This window comes from Podarcis cretensis (genome assembly GCF_951804945.1).
Source record: "Podarcis cretensis genome assembly, chromosome: 2".
Lineage (NCBI taxonomy): Eukaryota > Metazoa > Chordata > Lepidosauria > Squamata > Lacertidae > Podarcis > Podarcis cretensis.
The window spans coordinates 22,980,806-23,002,340 of record NC_137171.1 but is presented as its reverse complement, the minus strand read 5'-3'; the positions used below and the strand labels follow the sequence as shown (position 1 = coordinate 23,002,340).

Below are 21,535 nucleotides of genomic sequence, written 5' to 3'. Positions count from 1 at the left end.
GTATTGCTTGTGTTGGCATATTGTGACAAAAACAAGTCTAATGGCATCTTGAAGACTTAACATATTTATTGTGGCATTGGCTTTTGTGGACATCTGATGAAGTGCGCTCACTCTCTCTCTCTGAAATAATATTTATTGATTTTTACAGATCCATTCACACAAAAAGTATTCTCACAAATATTAAACTTTACCCAAGATTCTTCCAAATCTCTAGACTTCCCTCCTCCCCTCCGTGGATTCTTCAACTAACTTTTTTTAACTGTGTATTATAAATCTGTCTAGTTTATCATCCTCCATTGTATCCAAAGTCTATGTGTCGTTGCAAGAGTTATTTAAAGCCTGCCAAAGAGTCCAAGTGTTTACAGTGGTCTTTCAAGTGCGTTATTTATTTATCCCATTCCTTGTTGAAGTTTTGATCCTCCTGGTTTCCGATTTCCCCGGTTAATCTTGCCATCTCTGCATAGTCCAATAATTTCATCTGCCAGTCCGACCTAGTAAGTACCATATTTTTCCGTGTATAAAACTAGGGTTCCCCCCCCTAAAAAATAATGTCAAAAATTAATGGGTGTCTTATACACGGATACATCTCCCCCCCATTTTCTTAAATATGAGTCCCCCAAAATAGGGGACATCTTATACATGGAAGCGTCTTATAGACGGAAAAATACGGTATCTTGTTGTCTTTCAATCTTTGGGAAAGGAGCATCCTTGCAGCAGAGTCCACGTCACAATAGCCAATAAAGTACGGCAATACTCTTCGCTGCTTCTATGAATATCAGATAATTGGTGAACTAGATTACTACATGAGTAGGTGATGCCATGAAAACCATTTTGTTAAGAGAGATTTAGCTTTGTCATCAGTAAAGCTAAGCAATATTCTTAATAGCCATTCTTTTTAGAAGCAATTAGCGAAAGCCGTTTCCATCTTTGAAATTGCAGATTATTTTCTTCTACACACAGAATTTAGATTCATAACTCAGAATGCTGATCCATTAGGAGCTACATATAAAACCTCTATGGATAATGAAAATAATATATGTTAATGTACTCTTTGGCCTCATCATAGGAGAGATTTTTAAAACGAGTGTTTCAGAACTGACCATTAATCAAATGGAAACCGAGAGGCAATTTTCTAGTGTACATATTCTTGGTACAGATGAATAATGACAATGGCATTTGACAAATTAACAGCCGGAGCATACTAAAGCCAGCTGTATCATAGCAGATGGATTTTGTCTTTGCATATTAAGCCTCACTAAATTGGGGAATTCACCTAAAATAAAGAAATCCTTTTTCACTTATGAACTTGTATTGTCTAAATATGATATTACTGTATAAGCATACCCTTTGTCAGGAATGGGTTAGCTGTGGTCACTCCAGATGTTGCCAGACTCCAGCTCCCATCAGCCCTAGGCAGCATAATTTATGGGAACTTTGGTCCAACATCTGGAGGGCCAAAGGCTACCCATCCTGGCCGTTGTTCAAAACTTCAAAACTTTTATTGATACCATAGCAAACAGAAATGGAAAAATCCTTCTAATTTCAGATTATACTCACAGTTTCTGAGTATAAATGCAGCCAAATTAGGGAAGCATTTGTCAAGCATAACAGCAGAGAAATGTCTAATCCTTTGCAATGAGGAGAAAGGGTTTAGGTACAGTTCCAAGGAAAACATACCAGAGTCACCCCACAGTTTCTTTCCAAAGAACTGATTATTGCTAATAAGATAAAATTCTTGTGCTTATTAACAAAGGAAATACACTATAACTAATTTTCCTTTTAAAAGCTCTTTAATGAGTCTTTTAGCCAGCTTTGCTACATGACCTCAGCCAGCACTGTTTGGAACACTATCATATAGTCATTTACAGTACATTTTAAAGCTGTTTTCCAGTGAGGCATCATGGGCAACAACTCACATTGTCTCTGACCACTGGCCATGCCGGTTAGTGCTGATGAGAAAAGTCCATTGACATCTAGAGGTCATTATGTTGGGTACCCTAAGATACAGTATCTTATCCCCATCAGACAGAGCTAACTTGGGGTCTGGGCTTCCCTTCATAATTAGGTAAAGGTAAAGGTACCCCTGCCCGTACGGGCCAGTCTTGACAGACTCTGGGGTTGTGCGCCCATCTCACTTAAGAGGCCAGGGGCCAGCGCTGTCCGGAGACACTTCCGGGTCACGTGGCCAGCGTGACATCGCTGCTCTGGCCAGAGCCAGAGCCAGAGCCGCACACGGAAACGCCGTTTACCTTCCCGCTGGTAAGCGGTCCCTATTTATCTACTTGCACCCGGAGGTGCTTTCGAACTGCTAGGTTGGCAGGCGCTGGGACCAAGCAGCGGGAGCGCACCCCGCCGCAGGGATTCGAACCGCCGACCTTTCGATCGGCAAGCCCTAGGCGCTGAGGCTTTAACCCACAGCGCCACCTGCGTCCCTCCCTTCATAATTACTGACCATAATTAATAGCCATCTTACATAGGGAACTGTCAGGAAACTGCCATCGGCTCAGGGGGAAAGGCGGATGGATTACAGAGAGCCCCCAAAGATTGTGGGAAGCAGCACTTCCTCAGCGGAGGAAGCCACGCCTCTAGTGGGGAGGAGATGCAGGGCTCGGAGGATGCAAGGCGGTGCCAGGACACCTTGCCTGAGCAAAGCGGGGAGGAGGGAGGCCCCCCTTTACCCAAACCTTCCTTGCGCAGTAGGCTTTTGCGCAGAAAGGGGAGGCGTAGACTGGGGGTCAAGAGACTACTCTGCTGGGGAAGATTTAAGGACCGCCCACTCTCAGATTCTGCTAGTGAATGAGCAAGACATGGAATAGAGGCGCTCTGCATTGTAAAGCTTTAGAACAGACCGGGGAGGCATCTTGCCTGATTGTTCTCGAGCAACCACCCGATAGCCGTAACCAGAGTCCTTCCCCCAATTCCACCTAATTTAGTACTATGATGAAAGGTGGATTTGCTAACACCTCAGGGAAAGCCTTCTTAAACAAAACTGTATTCCATAGCCACGTGAAGTGTGAAAATAAAAGACATACTGCTTTTGCTCTTTGTCTTATTTAGTTAATGGGGTTTTTTTTGCTGCAAATGTACCTCCTGATCATACATGTGCCCTGTTTCAGATAAAGTTTTCCTTTTTTACTGCCTGTCCTGAACTGCAGCTCCCCTGTGCTATGTTGCGAGTTGTTTCCATTAATGTATATGCATGTATGAAATGGGGCTCAGTTGCTGTGTATCAGGAGTTTCCAAATGGTGGTCTGTGGACCACTTCATACAGGTGGTCTACAGCACATCTGTGAAGATCCTTTACAATCTGACTTCAGTGACTTTCAGGTTGTAGTACAATAAAATATAAGAAATCAAAGAAGCAATAGAAATACATTTAAAAGTCATACAGCGTCTAGCCCCAGCACATTACAATTGCTACAACAGGCAGAAAAAAGGTTGATCCACCAAAATCCTCAGCAATGTCAATAATAATAATAATAATAATAATAATAATAATAATAATAATAATAATTTATTTATACTCCGCCCATCTGGCTGGGTTTCCCCATGTTCATCTAGTTCATGTGGGGGAGGTTTGGGAACTGCTGAAGAATATTATAAGATGGTACTGTGCAAACTAAATTGAGCATCTTTATTATTGGAAAAGTAAGTGAACAAAAATGTAGAAGACATCTCTAGTTATGTCTGCCCATGTTGAAAGTATTTTTATATTGATACATAGAGTATTAGAGACTAGAGTTTGTTTAGTTTCGGCACAGATTGCAGAATGATAGTTCCCCACTTATTTACTATTGCCAAAAATTCAGCAAGGCATGCAGGGAATTTAGGCTGTTCTCGGTTTAGGAAATTCAGGTATTGTATCATTTTAAGCAGCGCGGTCTGAAGCATGCACCAGTCTTTATGATAGACAAGTTTGGGCTCACTGTAAAAACAGCCATTAAGCAGATAGAATAACTGAGATTCCACTTTAAATGAAGCCCCATAACATCATAACAGAACACTATTTCCAGTGGAGCTTCATATAATACAGTATAAGAAAATTCAATGAATAGACCATGTTGTAATTAGACGGAAGCAAAATGTATATTTGATTTTGAGGGTAATGATATGCAATGAGGTGTATTCATAAGCAAGCTAAGTAAATTCATTGCTGCAGAAAACAGGTGCAGTGGGGTTCTAAATCCATAAGGTATTAATGGCTAATTTAGTGTGATTACACAAATTATAATGGTTGGTTAGACTCCTATCAGAAGGCATTGCTTTCTCGCATATGAAATAACTTGTTCCCACAAAATAACCCAAATTCCTGAACCTGCTATATTTGCATATATCAGCATGTTTTTCAGGCATTTTCCCAGGGATGGGATAACTGCTTTTAAGCTGATTTATCCCTGTTGTTTTGTCTGCCAGGGTGAGGTAGTTATGACATTATGTTGTTGTTTTATATTGTTTCATTTTCACTTTTTGTACGCCTTGAATCTTTTCTAGAAACAGGCATTTAAGAAATTAGGTGGTGTTGTTTTTCAAAAAAGCAAAATTTGCATTTAGTTGGCCAAGTTAGAAACGTCAGAAAGCTGAAGCTTTGCAGTGGAAATGCTGACACAAGGGATTGTCAGCTGCTTCTATATTGCTGAATGCAAGCCAACAATAGTTCAGGGTTAATGCCAGTTCGCAAAGATTGGAATCACAAGTTGGAGCTTACTGGCCTCTTGCCATAATATTTCTCTAGTTCTTGTTTCTTGCAAAGCAGAGGGGAAAGCATTAGCACCGCATGCATTGCTCTTATTAAAATGCACACAGTATACAAATGCACAGAGTATACAGTAACGTGCTTCAAAAAAGACTAGACTAACCTCTGGGAACCTTAGGTTTTAGTTTTAAAGCTTATGTAAACATTACTGCCTTCCTGATGTTCTCCTACTAAGCATGGTTGGTTGCCCAGTAGCAAGGCCCTTGTGAATTTCCATGGCTGCATTCTGGATAGTGCAGTTTTCAGAAAAGATCACAGCCAGTTAGCCAGCAACTGTGAAGAGACCAGTGCTTAGACTTACAACCTCTCCTGTGTACATTTACTTGGAAATGAGTGCCGCTGGGTTCAGTTAGACTAGCTCCTAAATAAGCGTGCTTAGGGTCGCCTTAAAAACTAAAATAATATTTCTTTGGAACATATAGAATTTTAAACAATATTTTTACTTCTAAAGACTCTAGTTCGATGCACGGTTTATAGTTGCTTTTAGTGTTGATCTTTAAGCATTGTATTAGTAGTGAGATGCCTGGGTTAGCTAGCTAAAAGGTTACTTTGTAGTTTAGTGCATACTTTAAAAAAAAAAGTTATGTAAATTATTTATTTATTATGTAAATTATTCATGCTTATGCCTGAATCACTTGTAAATCCTACTTTGTCAAAGGCAAAAAGTTTTTCACATTGCTATTAATTGCTGGGTTTTTGTCCCCTCCCCCCCTTTTCCCACTGTTTAGTATGTTGTTGCACTAAGGTGATAATTCAGTGCTGAACAACAAGGACTGTGACAAAGTCTGTGGTTTAGATGCATTGTTATGAGCTTTGCTATTTTATCATGTTTCCAATTGCCTACTTTTGAGTGCTACAAGCCTGGATTGTGATCCCCACAGATGTAAGTGAAAAAGCGTGGATAAATATCAGTATACGTCAAGGCGGGATTTGGGAGGACAGGAATAACACAAGGTATCAGCAAAGTTAACTCTTTATTCAAAGAAACAAAACAGCTCAGGCCTAGTGAGCACAGCAACTCTTCCCAACAGGTCTTGCCCAAAGGAGTTCCCTGCCTTCCCACAGCTCCCTAAGTCTCCTCCTTCCTGGGTTCTTCCCAAGCAACCTGAGATTTCTTTACCTCATCTGTCTTTGCTGCGCCCTCTTCCCACTTCTGCAGGTTCTGGGAGACACTCCATGGCTTCTTCAGCAGCCTGCCTCATCTCTGTCCCTTGATCCCCCCTCCTCTCCAGCCTCCGCTGCTGCCTCTGGTTCTCGACTGCTCTCTGTCGCAGTTTCTTCCCGCTCACTAAACCCTGTTACCCCTTCGTCTTCCGACACCTCCTCCTCCCAATCTGCTCCCTCTTCTCCCTCTGACCACTTTTGTTGTCCGACCCCCAATCCCCTGGCTCTGAGCCTTCTTCCCTTGGGGGTTCCCCAGCTGGTGCCCCCCAACACTCCTTTGCATCCAGCATGATAGTATATCTACTAATAGTGTTTAAAATTCATGTACCGTATTTCTCTCTCCATAAGATGCACTTTTTTCCTCCTAAAAAGTAAGGGGAAATGTCTGTGCGTCTTATGGGGCGAGTGTGTGGTCGATCGCTGGCCCCCTTTCCAGCAGCCCCTTGCCCAGGCCTCCATTGTTGAATGTTCTGCAGATGGAGGCCGTTGGTTTCCCCAGCGACATGAGACTGGCTGATTAGATTATCTGTCTAGAAACTGTAGAAACAGCTCCCTTTTCTTTCCTCAAGAAGCTGCAGAACTGTGAGTTGAACCCCATAAAATCAGGATTTTTCCCTTTGTAAAGTAAGCTGCACAACTTTGAGCTGATCCTCAAAAAACCTGGGCTTTCTCCCTTTCCTATTCTAAAAACTAGGTGCGTCTTATAGTCAGGTGTGTCTTATGGAGCGAAAAATACGGTAGTTGGTGTAATGCTAAGCTATAATTTGGCATGACTAGAACGAGCCACTGTGATGCTCCCTCCTCCTTCTTTCTCTTCCAGTGTAGCATGAGAAGGGGCTTGGAAGCTTTTACTTCTGTTCTGCAGCCTAGCATTTTGTCCAAGTTCAGACAAACTGTGTACAGTGGTACCTTGGGTTACGAACTTAATTCGTTCCGGAGGTCCATTCTTAACCTGAAACCGTTCTTAACCAGACTGGTGACTGGGAGTGGCCGCCGAGACCATATAACACCAGTCCTGAAAGATCTTCATTGGCTCCCAGTACGTTTCCAAGCACGATTCAACATTGGTGCTGACTTTTAAAGCCCTAAACAGCCTCGATCCTGTATACCTGAAGGAGCGTCTCCACCCCCATCGTCCATCCCAGACACTGAGGTCCAGCGCCGAGGGCCTTCTGGCGGTTCCCTCGCGAGAAGTGAGGTTACAGGGAACCAGGCAGAGGGCCTTCTCGGTAGTGGCGCCTGCCTTGTGGAATGCCCTATCAGCAGATGTCAAGGCAATAAACAACTATTTTACTTTTAAAAGACCACTGAAGGCAGCCCAGTTTAGGGAAGCTTTTAATGTTTGATGCTGTATTGTTTTTAATATTCAGTTGGAAGCCAGCCAGATGGGCGGGGTATAAATAATAAATTATTATTATATTATATAACCGGAGGCATGCTTTTGCTAATGGGGCCTGCTGCGCCACCAGCATGTGATTTCCATTCTCACTCTGGGGCAAAGTTCTCAATCAGAGGTACTACTTCCGGGTTAGCGGAGTTTGTAACCCGAAGCATTTGTAACCTGGGGTACCACTGTATAATGTAATCCGGTTCGCACATAACACTATGTAAACCCTTTGCACAAATAAGTAAACATGCAGATTTCTAAAGCAAAAGTCACGGCTGCAGTGCCTGGTGCAGCTGCGCTGCCCATGATTTGGCTTAGCATTACATGCAAACTGGGCCACCGTTAGTTTGGATGAAAATTTTAATTCAACACAGATTTTGCATCACTGGTGTGGTGTCGCATGTGAAAGAAGCCATTGAAAAGATGTTTCCCAGTTCCCATTGACAAATATAGAGTACTTTTAAGGTATTCCATTTGAAGCAGCAGCATAGCAGCCTTCACAGGATTCTGCCTCTGAGGGAGAGTTCTTCCATTATAGCCTTCAAAATATGTTTGCTTTTAGTACTGTGCCTATCGATCAGTAAAGTACTTTGAATCCATCTGTCAAGCTAATATGGCACAAAGTGTAAAAGAGCACTCATCTTGCATTATGTTATCAGAGCTGTTCAACAAAAAAAAATTATATTCTTTTAGAAGCACTGCTGTCCTGTTTACTGAATTTTGCTAGAGGTACAGTAGTATCTTGGGTTACATACGCTTCAGGTTACAGACTCTGCTAACCCAGAAATAACACCTTGGGTTAAGAACTTTGCCTCAGGTTGAGAACAGAAATCGTGCTCCGGCGGCGCAGCAGCAGCAGGAGGCCCCATTAGCTAAAGTGGTGCTTCAGGTTAAGAACAGTTTCAGGTTAAGAACGGACCTCCGGAATGAATTAAGTACTTAACCTGAGGTACCACTGTATTTGCAATTGGCTGGGTGTTTAGAACTGGTGCTAGTTGTCCTTGTCAGCAGTGACCTATGGAAGCAAAATTCAGGCACCCTATCATGTTAAATAGCACTGTCTGAAGCAGGCACTAGTGTTTATGATAGACAAGTTTGGGCTCATTGTAGAATTAGGCCATTAAGCAGATAAAATGATTAAGATTCCACTTTAAATGAAATTCCCATAGGTTCTTCTCAAAACAGGATTTTGTGGAGCTGTGTATCTAACTGAACCACACCTAACATCACATGATATTGGGGTGGGGCAAATGGGCATGGTTTCGGAAAAATGGTCTCTCAGGCCAGATGCAGAGGCCTGGTGTGCCCTGTTTATATAATAATAATAATAATAATAATAATAATAATAATAATAATAAATTTATTTATTTATTTATACCCTGCCCATCTGGCTGGGCTTCCCCAGCCACTCTGGGCGCCTTCCAAAAAAATATTAAAGTATTGTAATACATCAAACATTAAAAGCTTCCCTAAACAGGGCTGCCTTCAGATATCTTCTAAAAGTCTGGTAGTTGCTGTTCTCTTTGACATCTGGTGGGAGGATTTTCCACAGGGCGGTTGCCATTACCAAGAAGGCCCTCTGCCTGGTTCCCTGCAACCTTAGTTCTTGCAGTGAGGGAACTGCCAGAAGGCCCTCGGTGCTGGACCTCAGTATCCGGGCTGAACAATGGGGATGGAGACACTCCTTTAGCGTGAAAGCAGGAGAATCCCACTCTTAATTTAAACCATAGTTTAAACTTTCAATGAGAATTTTGGTCTGAAATGACAATCCTTGGTGTGGTCATAATATATTGCTTCCAAAAACCTGAAACTTCCCTAATTTCTTCTTGATATCATAATATTTATTAGGCCTTTCTGCAATCCCTGCATTGTTAGGAACACAAAATGTTCTTGCCATTTGCTTTCCTGCTCCTTGCCAATATAGAGACGCAGATTGAGAGCCTTATGTTTCTTTCCATCAGCTTTAATCACTTAAAAAAAAGAAAAAACAACTTAAATATCCACAGCCTGATTGCAAAACCAATCAAATTATCTCCCTTGCAGGCTTCAAGAGAATTCTAGGGTATTTTGCTAGAGGAAGTACCAGGAGAATTAGCCCTAAAAAGAAATAAATCTTGTACACTAACGGCTCCTTATTTTTGAACTAATGAGAAATTTAGAAGCTTTAAACTTCCATCTGTGATACAGTGCAAGAAAGAAGTATGGATGAATTAAGGTTCAGGCACTCAAATAATGAGTCATTCTGATTTTAGGTTCCAGTTGAGAGTTTTTTTGGGGGTGGAAAATAACCTCTTAATTTAACAGTGGATAGGAGAGTAGGGGCAGCATAGTTGCTGAAACATTGACCTGCAAGTCAACAAAACCTTGGTTCATATCTAAGTCCTTTGCTGTCTGGCTATTGTTATGTGCAATGGGGAAAGCAGGCCTGTGCAAAGTGCATGTTACTCTTCTAGTATAACAGGGATGTCCAACTTACAAGAGAATGTGATCTACTCCCACTTTAAAAAAACTGGCAGTGCTTGAGCTTTTTTTAGGAAGCCAGGACACCCCATGACCAACCAGTAGATCGTGATTGATCTGTTGAACATCCCTGTAGTATAACTTCTGTGTGACTTTTTGAATCAAATAGTTTGAGGGAGGTGGTGTCACCACCCTTTGCTAAGGGCAGTGTGTGTGTGTGGCCTGGTTCACTTATCACACAAAATCATTGTTTTAAAACCAGCTATCGTTTAATGTGAATGAGCACTGTGCTGGTGCATGCTCCTCAAAATGTTTTTGGGATGCTCCTCCCCTGCTCCTGCTGCAAGCCAGTCTGGCTGGACATGTCATCCAAAACCAGGCTCATGGTTTGTTTCCTCCAAACAAACAACAACAACAACAACAACAATAATAATAATTTTTATTTATACCCCGCCCTCCCCAGCCAAGGCCTCCTCAGAGCGGCTTACAAGCAATAATAAAAACAAATTGAATGATTACAACTTAAAACAAAATTAAAATACAACATTAAAATATGGAAACATTAAAACATTAAAATGTAGCCTCAGTTACAAATGGTAACTAAGGTTTGTTCTTGACTTACCATTTATGGAAACAAACCACAACCAGACTTCATCCACAGCATTACAGATAGAGTAAATTTTGACCAGTGTGCATCATCACAAGTGTGATGGAGAAAGCAAGAGGTGAGCTGACTAAAAACACCTTGGTGGCGCAGGACGTCTCTCTGATGATGTGATATTATTATTATTATTATTATTATTATTATTATTAAGACATCTGAAGGCAGCCCTGTTTAGGGAAGCTTTAAATCTTTGATGAATCATTGTATTTTAATATTCTGCTGGAAGCTGCCCAGGGCAGCTGGGCAGGGTATAAATTTATTATTATTATTATTATTATTATTATTATTATTATTATTAGAAACAGTGAGTGTGCTGGCCTTGTAGGAATGCTTATGTGAGACTCTACACATAAATTTATAAATACAGAAAATTCACAAATGAGCCATATTACAACAATAGGTCAAGTCTCCAGTTTTCCCTCCTCCAAAGGAAACCAAACCCAGCAGCACTGCCCCTAGAACTTCTTAATAACTTCTTAATAAAGTGCTGAGCAAAGAACAGTATGTTTTAAAAATAGGGATTTCTATGTATTTTTGCAACAACTGAGCAAGGTACCAGAGGAGACACAGGGAGCTACTGTGGGCAGAGGGGCTGTCACCAGTGGGAAATAGCTGTTGTGTCTCCGAGCAGTTAGGCCACACTGCTCATATGATGTTTCCAAACTATCAGTTGCAAGAAGAACTGAAAAACCTTTTTTGTAACATATTGCTCATTTCTAACATTATTACAATAAAAACTGGAAAACTGGAAAGCCTTCTGATGTTGTGAAATGAAATGTCTCAGAGTTTTGTTCCATATTTTGAGAATATTGCTTGTAGCTGCACATGGTGCCAGCCTGTAACTATGAGATATTGCCAAGAACATACTCTGCTGTTTTTGGAACTAGCGCCTTTGTTCCTTAAGACAAGCTGTTGCCGGTTCATAACATTCATGATTAAGTTTAGACTACATGCCCATCAGAACATTGAAGCGTGTTTGTTTTACATCTTGCAGATATTTGATAATGAAGCCAAAGATCTTGAGAGAGAAGTCTGCTTTATTGATATTGCCTGCGACGAAATTCCTGAGCGTTATTACAAAGAATCAGAGGTAGGTAAAGGACTTAATGCTCTTGAGCGGTGTAGATTTGCATTGTGCAGAAAGCCCATTCAGACATCCATACTGCTCTGGGATAAATAGTCTCGACCAAGTATAGCTTGGTTATCTCTTCTGATCCTACCAAGTGATAAGAAGAATTTTTCCACCCACCAAGTGCTGATTAAGTGCATTACACTTTCTTTTCTTCCTCCCTTCTCACACCTTTTTACTTATGCTTGTCATGACTTTTATAATATAAGTCTGCAAGCAGGGATTGTCTTAAATATTAAGCTTAACCTGCTCCAAGGGCCTTTTTGGCTAAGGAGCTGAGTTAAAATGCTTTATGTAAACATGTGCTGGAATGACTTAGCTGCATACAGTGGTACCTCTGGTTACATAATTCATTCCAGAGGTCTGTTCTTAACCTGAAACTGTTCTTAACCTGAAGCACCACTTTAGCTAATGGGGCCTCCCTCTGCTGCTGCGCCGCCACCACGCAATTTCTGTTCTCATCCTGAAGCAAAGTTCTTAACCTGAGGTACTATTTCTGGGTTAGCGGAGTCTGTAACTTGAAGCGTATGTAACCTGAAGCATATGTAACCCAAGGTACCACTGTATTGTTTTGCCTTTACTCAATACTTTCCTTGTGCATGGGAATGACAACTCCAGGGAATTTGCATAGAATTAATATGCCTTCATATTTCTAATAAAACACTATTAAATTGAGTGACAAGATACGATTTTGCAGCATACAAAATCCAATATATCTTGGCAGCAAATAGGCTCTATTTGTCATAGCTCATGGGCAAAGTTATTCAATTATCTACATGAAAATTTCAATAACATCAATAACATTTATTACACTGCAGCAACACATCTTATGCCTAACTGCTGTTATCATTATGGAGTTGACAAAAGGCTAAATCTAAACATTTTATGTTGACTTTCTATACGTTAACACAGTGGTATAATGCTAAAACCATATATGATACTAAATGCTGAAGGCAACAGTTGTGACCTGTTTTAAGGGCTGTAGACCAGAAACAACATGGGTGATGAGCTGAAAAGGCTGCCCTCATCCTCCATCTTTGGCAAAAAGTCTGGTAGGCAATTATTATCATTCCCAGTTGGAGTAGATGATAAGCTACATGAAGACCAAAGCCCCTAGCCTTGATTCTGCCTTGAAGAATACACCTTTATGAAGTGTTTTGAAACAGTCCCTAAAATGTTAACAGTTGGATAGCTAGTATTGGCATACTTTTTGAATATTGAAGCTCTGAAACAGAATCAGAAGCCCTCCCATTTTCCCAGAGGTTGCCTCTCCCGCAGTGGAAGGGGTGAAAAAAACCTCTCCATTCTTATTTGAGAGTCCCAGTTGGAGTTTGGTCTGAAAGAAGACGCCATGCAACTGTGTCTCTTTGGAAATTCCTGGGCCTAAGGAATACAACAGTGCAGCCACAGGGCATTGAGGGGCGGGTCACCTACAGCGGCAAAATGTACTGTGTTGGCCCTGTAAAGCACAGATATTAAATTGGAACCAACTAGAGGGCTGGATACAGAGCTGACCTATCCTTGAAGGACTATTTTGACCTGTGTGGGACCATCCACCTGACATCATGACATCAGGTGACCCAAGCTATGACTGCAAATGAAGAATATTCCTTTGCCATCCTTCCTTGAACTCAAGCTAGAGTTGCAAACAATAAATCTTGAGGGTGGATAAAAATGCTCCCATTTACTGCCAAAGAACTGTTGCAGAACTAAAGTCAGAAACAACCCTGTGCCTGCTGCCTTTTAAAGATCAGCCAGAGGCTTATCTTGGATCTTAGTTATTGTTAGGAGAGCTTGCAGCTTTGTTGAGTTAAATAAAAATATATCATTTTGGAGTTCAAAGGCTTTATTCATGCAAGCTTTCTATTGGCAGGATGAAAGAGAATAGCAAACATCTTGTCTCAACATGTTGGGAGAGAAGAAACAAAATGGCTCAGCTTTTACGGGTAGAGTTAACTTAGACAAAACAGTGCCCTCATGTGATTTAAACATGCATTTATACAAACTTAATAAATAAAAATATTAATAACTAGAAACTCAAAGTAAGTAAGTGTATTTGCTTTTCTCCCATAGTACTTTGGTGCTTAGCACTAACACCCCTTATCTCTTATCTAGGCACTTAAAGCAGAGGGCCCAGATCAGTACTCCAAGCCTCTCTATTTGGCCCTCAGAACTCCTCCTCCGCGGCACATGCTCCTCAGCCACATAACCTCTCCCCAGGCCACACCCCTACCTTACCCTACTATGTACCCTCCTTGAATATTTTTGCATTGTGGGACCACAGCACCAAAATCAAAGAGACCAGAGAGCAGTAGGCATTCATCTCTGATGTAGAGCTAAGCACCACAGCACTAATATTAAATTAGCATATTATTATGAAGGAAAACTTAGTGAATTTTATTTCTATATACTCTACAAATGGACAGTCCACAAAACATCTGCCCCTTAAGTTCAAGGGCACACATAATTTGCAGGCACGGGTCGAGGAGGGAAAAGGCCTTCACTTACCGTATTTTTCGCTCTATAACACGCACCCGACCATAACACGCACGTAGTTTTTAGAGGAGGAAAACCCGTAGGCATGCCACCCGTAGGCATTCCCTCCATAACATGCACAGACATTTCCCCTTCCTTTCTAGGAGGAAAAAAGTGAGTGTTATGGTGCAAAAAATACGGTACTTTCTGGACTATGAACCTTTGAAATAGTAATATATAGAATACCAATGTTCCTGAAATAACAATAGTAATTAGATAGATAGATAGATAGATAGATAGACAGATATAGATAAACACACAGAGAAAGAGAGAGAGAGAGAGAGAGAAAGAAGAAAGGGCATTCTGCCCCCACCCCCCAGGGAAGTCTTAAGAGACTGATGGTCCAATATTCCATTCTGGAATAAGCCATAAATCAGGCTGTAAAAAAAGAAATACCTTTTTAGGATGTGTCAAAATCAGTGTGTATCTCATTCAATCTAGATTATAAGATATCAGCTAAGCATGCTCGGCACATGCATGACAAGAGATACTGTCTCATTGCAGCTAATTAGAAGAAATTGTGCAGTAAAATTATATCTCACAGAGATAGAATCTGCTTAAAATAAGAGTATCTAATATAAACATTAATTTTTTCCAAAAAAAAATCTGTTCAAGACTGAAGATAATCAAATAGTAAAATGTTAATCAGAACAGATCTGGAAATAAAGGGTTGTATCCAACTAAGTTCCACTCAGAGCAGACATATTGAAATTAATGGACAGAAGTCATTCAGGTTCATTCATTCTAATGGGTCTAACATAAGATGCAGCCCAAAATCAGTGACCAGGATCCAAAAAGCAGCTGCTGACTAATCTGCCCTCCACCCCAATGTCATGCAGCCCAAACTATTGAAATTCTCTTCTGTTTAAAAACAGTTTTCTATTCAGAGGCAGCCGATGTGGTGCTGTGCTATTAGAGAAAAATAAAATCTTAAGTCTGCTTGAACTCACAGAGGCAGGTTCTTTTTAGATGCCTGCTGTTTTATTTGCTTTAGTCTTCAGAGCTAATGTAAATTCGCTTTTTAATAAGAGAATCTTTTTTTTAATTAAAAAAAGTTTTGTGCTCTTTCCGCCCGAGCACAGATGCCTGTTCAGAGCAATGGAGCTCACTCATGCTTAACTGTCACAGGGATGCAGCCAGCATTTGTCTGGTTCAGAAAATAATGGTTCCACTTGCACCATAATAAGACCTCTTTTATCAACTTGCTTTAGAATGTCCCTCTCCTCCCCTCGGTGCTTCTGTCAGCTCTAATTTATGAGGCAACCTCATTTTGAGAGAATAATTTTGCTAGCAAATGGCATAAATTGCTCCATGTTTTCAGTACATTGTAACGCCAAGTGCAGAATGCTTTAAAAATAGCACGTTCGGTATTGAGGGTTAACAAGGCAGAAGTACTGCTGCCCATGCTTGATTTTCTGTTGGGTCCAAAGCAAAATAGGAAGCCAAATGTAATTATTGTCGTCTTTTTTAAGGGGCGGGAGAGATTGTGCCAATTTTCAATCATATTTTCAAAAAGATATGTCCTGAAAACTCAGAAGAAAATGTTTTGGATTGGCATAATTGTGAATGCAATGAGCACTTATTTGGAAAATAAAAAAGGGTAAATATCTATCTGGTACCATCATTGCAGAAGTACCTGTAACATCAAAAGCAAAGATCTGCAATTCCCTATAATAGTCCTGGTAGTCTATATTTTAGGAGGTTGCTTTATGAAAGGCTGACGCCCATTAAAACCATATTTCTAACTTTGCTCTGAACCCAGTGCATATTATCCATATTTAAAATAGACATTATACATACTTTAGACAACTTGTGCTTACGCTTAACCTGTATTTCAGGTTGTGAATAGAGATGAATTCAAATATATGCTATTTTCTAAACCAGGGTCACAATATTATAGGAAATAAAGCTAAAATTTTCCTCCTAAACTAATTCTCCTTCACTGTATGATTATATATCCCTTCAATTCAGAATCCATACAAACTCATTTCAATTTAACAACCAAGTTGGTCTTAATAACATTTCTATTCATTAGATTAAGCTCTAGTTGGTTTTTGCTGGGAATGGGGGAATTGTGTGAAGAGCTCTTGTTTTTATTGCCATCTAGAAAATAAATATACCGTATTTTTCGCCCTATGGGACGCACTTTTTCCCCTCCAAAAATGAAGGGGAAATGTGTGTGCGTCCTATGGGGCGAATGCAGGCTTTCGCTGAAGCTTGGAGAGCGAGAGGGGTTGGTGCGCACCAACCCCTCTCGCTCTCCAGGCTTCAGGAAGCTCTGCGCAACCCTCGGGAGACCGGCTCCGAGGGTTGCGCAGAGCTGCCTCCAGTCCCAGGCTCAGCGCAGCTCTGCGCGGCCATCGAAAGCGGGGCGCGAAGTCCCGCCCGGCTCCCGATGGCTGCGCAGAGCTGCCTCCAGTCCCGGGCTCAGTGCACTTCTCCCCATCGCCAGCCCCACAAGCTCGGGGGACAGCAGGGGAGGCGGAGCGCGCCTTCCCGCTGTTCCCCGACCTGGTTCTTCCAGCCCCGCACCTGGGGGGGAAATAATTTTTTTTTCTTTATTTCCCCCCCAAAAAACTAGGTGCATCCTATGGGCCGGTGCGTCCTATGGGGCGCAAAATACGGTAGTTATTCACAGCTCTGTGGTGCTAACGTCACAATATCTGAGTCTTGTCAAATTGAACAAGTTTGAGCACTAACTTGAATTTGTTGGTCACTCAGGTGAAGAAATTAATTTGAAAATGATTATCAGTAATGGACATGACCTTAAAAAGTATATGAAGGTGGCTGTTAATAGCAGTAGTAGCTGTTACCGTATTGGCCCAAATATAAGCTGTACCCGAATATAAACCACTCCCTTAAAATTCTGCAGGCACTCATACCCGTTCTGTTTTACCATATGTCTGTTTCAGCAGCGATATTATAAAAGCCAATTTTTGTAAGGTCGCAAATTTAAGCCGCACTTTAACTTTTCACGTTAAGAATTTTGGGGGGAAAGTGAGGCTTATATTCAGGCCAATATGGTATTTATATTTAGTATAACTCCTTACAAGCTAGTTTAAAAAAATAAAAAGCAATAAAAACATTTATATGATGAATAAAAACCATAAAACCATCACATTGCAAAATAACACAGAGCAGCATGGCTAAAGCGTCCTCTTAAAATCATGCCAACAGATCCAGTTTAATAACAATTATTAATAATAATCTGGTCCTACACAAAGCTAAAAATCGTTATGTAATGGGAACTGTAATGGTTGTGAGGGGGTTACTTGTGCGTAAATTGCCTTCAGTTTAGTTAGATTGTTTGCTCAACCATGTTTAGGGTTAGAGCTCGCCCTCCGTGACCTGTTAGTCACTTGCAGAATCCGTCAGTGGGCGTTCCTTGAATCTCTTCCAGCATAAAAGCTGTTTGACCCCAAGTCTCCTCCTATGTTCCCTGCGCGGAACGTGTCTGCGCAAGTAAGGGGAAGGCAGGGGCGTGCCAGCGCTCTCTCCACTAGTTTCGGTTGAAGGGTCTTGGAGCCCTGACACCGATTCCTCCATCTCCCTCTCCTCTCTATTGGTTTCACGCTGAATTCCTTCCCCCCTGCTGGTTCCCTCTCCGGCATCGCTCTGGAGCCCTGCCTCCGCCTCTCGCTTTGATGTCAGTTCCCTGACAGGAACTAAACACGAAACATGTAGCTTTGGGTATATGTTTGATATATAAAGAATAACATAACCTCGATCTCATTTTTGGGGTTGCATTGAAACCACAGCAGTGTGGGAAGCGGACGTTTAACATCATTTTTCCCCTCTCTGGGTGGATCTAGTTTCTGCTTGCCAACTTCCTCTTTCCGTTCCCCTTCCTTCTATTTTCTTTCTTGTTCCTTTTGTGGCAGTTAGCTGTACTTCTGGCTATGGAGCAGCTGTGGTTTGTTTGTTTTTTTACTGTTAAACTCTCTTCTTTCTGCATAAACTGAAATCTGAGGCATAACAGCAATACATAGTCAATAAATCACACATCCTGGGTGGGGCGTATTATTATTATTATTATTATTATTATTGACTTCACACATAAGTGCTACATTACCTGCACAGATGCACAGTGGAATGGACTCCTTTGGAAGGTGGTAGACTCTCCTTCATTGGAGATTTTTAAGCAGAGGTTGGATGGCCATGTAAGATGGGTGCTTTAGTTGAGATTCCTGCATTGGACTAGAGGATCCCTGAGGTCCCTTCAAATTCAACAATTCTATGGTTCTGTGAAATGAAGGGAGTGGCAGGGGAGAGGAATTGGCTAATAAGTGTGACATTCCTAGTAGAATGAAAAAGGATTCGACTTCAAAGGCACACAGATGTGGACTGCTGAGATCAAATTCAAACCGAAAAAACCCAGGTTTTTGGTGAGATCAAGCCGCCACATGGACAGGCCGTTTATTAAATACATTTAAATGATTAAGGTGTTGCCATGTGCACCAGGTTACAGAAGAGTATGGAACTAGGAGAAGTGCTGCAATCAGGAAAGGTATTAATAAATATAAATTAAATATAAATATAATAAATAAATAAATAAATTCTCCATAAATGGGTCTCCCACTTTATCCGGTATATTATTTGTAGTATTCCAGCTCCCAAATGCTAGATTTAATCCCAACGTAGGATTAAAGTTGGAAGTCATTCCCACAGACCTCCAGAATTCAACGCTGTGCTTTTCTGATTGTTCCGTCAGTGCAAACATCTCACCTTACAAGGTAGAACGAGTCCCCCTTCTTCTCCCCCCATGGGCTGTTCTGGGGGATCTTCTCACTTCCCCTAGAGCCAATTTTGTGGGGAGGAGACTGGGAGAAGCCCTATTGGGTAAGTGGAAGTCATTGTGTTGGGGCTTCTGCTGATGGGACTCGTTGGGTGTCTATACAGTGGTACCTCAAGTTACATATGCTTCAGTTTACATACGCTTCAGGTTACAGACTCTGCTAACCCAGAAATAGTGCCTTGGGTTAAGAACTTTGCTTCAGGATGAGAACAGAAATCGTGCTCCGGCAGCGCAGCGGCAGCAGGAGACCCCATTAGCTAAAGAGATGCTTCAGGTTAAGAACAGTTTGAGATTAAGAACGCACCTCCGGAACAAATTAAGTACTTAACTCGAGGTACCACTGTACACAGCCCAAGTATGAATTGGGAGCAAAGCCAAAACTTACTCAAACCCAAATCAAATCCAATGTATTGTTTATTGAGCCAAACCTATTGTGAATGTGGTTGGGGTGCCTACTGTACAGTGGTACCTTGGTTCTCGAACGGCTTCATTGTCGAACAATTTGGCTCCCGAACAGCGCAAACCTGGAAGTAAGTGTTCTGGTTTGCGAACATTTTTCAGAAAGCCAAACATCCGCTTCCGCGTGAGTGCAAGAAGCTTCTGCAGCCAATTGGAAGCCGTGCCTTGGCTTTCGAATGGTTTCGGGAGTTGAACGGACTCCCGTAATGGATTAAGTTCAAGATACAAGGGACCACTGTACTTAAGGGCACATATTTGGCAAAGAGCTTGAAGAACTTAATTTCACTTCTTTGGAAGGAAATGTGCAAACCTGAAGTGGTCTTGCACCAGTTAGCAGCTGAGTTGCATATTGGGGCATGATAAGAGGAGGTCACAGTGTGAGCAGAGGTGGCACTGGGCACTTCTTGTATATCTCAGGTCACAGGAAACTAGTGCAACTTATTTCCTGATCCATTGGCTTGGCTTACATTACTGCAGCTGAAGCTGGTTACTTGTTACTAGCAGGACAAAGCCCTTTTGAAGTGTGTTACTCTTCTATCCCATTTATCAATAATCTTGTATAATATCCCAGCACAGATACTTTTCCAGCATGGATTCATTATCTCCTAGAGTTCTTTCCTTTCCATTTTGCAGGACCCTAAACACTTCAAATCAGAGAAGACTGGGAGAGGCCTATTAAAAGAAGGCTGGAGAGACACTCAAGAGCCCATCATGTGTTCCTACAAACTGGTGACTGTGAAATTTGAAGTATGGGGACTTCAGACTCGAGTGGAGCAGTTCGTTCACAAGGTGAGTGAAAGACAGTCTCCCAGTCTCTCTTGCCATCCTGTTCTGTACGTGAATATGAACAGAAACAGCAGTGTGTATAAGCTAGGAAGTTGATGTACAGATCTGGTTTCAGTGTTGCCAATTACAAACTCTGTCCATATATTTAGCCAGGGATTTAATGTGTAAAGCATCGCAGATTTTGAAATAGTTTGCATGTCATCGGTTGAAACCAATTTAGTTGCTACAAGATCCTCAAACAACTTCAAAGGAGAACTCTTTTTTTAAAAAAAGCAGTACAAACAATTACAAGGCATGAAATAATTTGTCAATTTATTCTAAAGAAAGATAGAATGCTTTTGTTGCAATAAGGACAATTTCCATGCAAATCTGCACTCTTCTTAATCATGTTACAATCCCATTTATCTCAGTGAGACATGTGTGGCTATATCTTGATCTACATGACTAGACATAATATGAGGTCTATGCCTGAGAATCCATTTATAAATCTACCTGTGTATGATGTCCAGAAAAAAAAATGCCAGGAGTCAAAAGGAAATAAAGAGAAAAAAGCAACAACCAGAAGTCAGTGTTAACTATGGGTGTGTTTTGGTGTGTGTGTTTGCTACTATCAAGAAACCATAATCTGAAGCCATGTTTTTTTCTTGGCCTGTTAACCTTGGGGGTTTTTTAACATTGGCTTGATATGTGAACCCAGCATCCTCCCTTAACCATGGTTTGTTTGGCCACCATAATCTACACGTACACCAGGCTATGAAAGCATGAGACAAGGGGAACTTGAAAACATGCAGACCTTTGTAGAAACAAGCCATCATCTCTATGACAGCTTGTGGTTAACCTTTGGTTTGTTGGACAATCAGTTGTCGTCACTATGATGCTGTGATCATACAGCATTGTGATGGATACAGCCAGCAAGGTGAAATGAGCAGAACGTTAGGCCGGGATCAGGGAGATCCAAGTGCAAATTCCTATTCAGCCGTTAAATTTACTAAGTGGCCTTGGGCAAGCCATTATCTATTTGCATGCTGCTGTGAACATGAACTAGGATAACCCCACCCTGAGTTCCTTTGGGAAAGCAGGATACAAATGCAGTTGCTATTCCCCCCCCCCCCATGTTAATATTGTGAAGCATGAATGTAAATAATTCTCAGGCTTCTTTTTATCCACCGTGATTGGGAGTTCTAGTTCCTAGCATCTGGATTCCTATGTAATAAAATTCAGACTGCATGTGCCGGGAGTGCAGACAGGCAGAAAGTCCCTGCCAAGCCTAATCATCGCCAGATGCTCTATGCTCTGCAGTTCCACAGCTGAGATGGGCATAGTGAGCACAATGCGAGTGGGAAGTCAGTCCCAGTCCAGCCCAGTTGCCAGTGACATCAACATGCTCTGATGGGGGGCATGCA

The 21,535-nt window shown here is 41.5% G+C and overlaps 1 protein-coding gene and 1 long non-coding RNA gene across 3 annotated transcripts in view; one reads left to right on the top strand and one right to left on the bottom strand.

Moving 5' to 3' along the window:
* LOC307210145 overlaps positions 1-21,535 on the bottom strand; it is a 168,459-nt gene that overhangs the window by 124,090 nt on the left and 22,834 nt on the right. The window lies entirely within an intron of this gene.
* The window catches only part of PITPNC1 (phosphatidylinositol transfer protein cytoplasmic 1), a 126,528-nt gene that overhangs the window by 88,739 nt on the left and 16,254 nt on the right, over positions 1-21,535 (top strand). For both annotated transcript variants that reach the window (XM_079965658.1, XM_079965659.1), the window contains exons 6-7: positions 11,423-11,518; positions 19,980-20,135. In XM_079965658.1, coding sequence (XP_079821784.1) covers positions 11,423-11,518; positions 19,980-20,135 — 252 coding nt within the window. The remainder of the gene's footprint in view (positions 1-11,422; positions 11,519-19,979; positions 20,136-21,535) is intronic.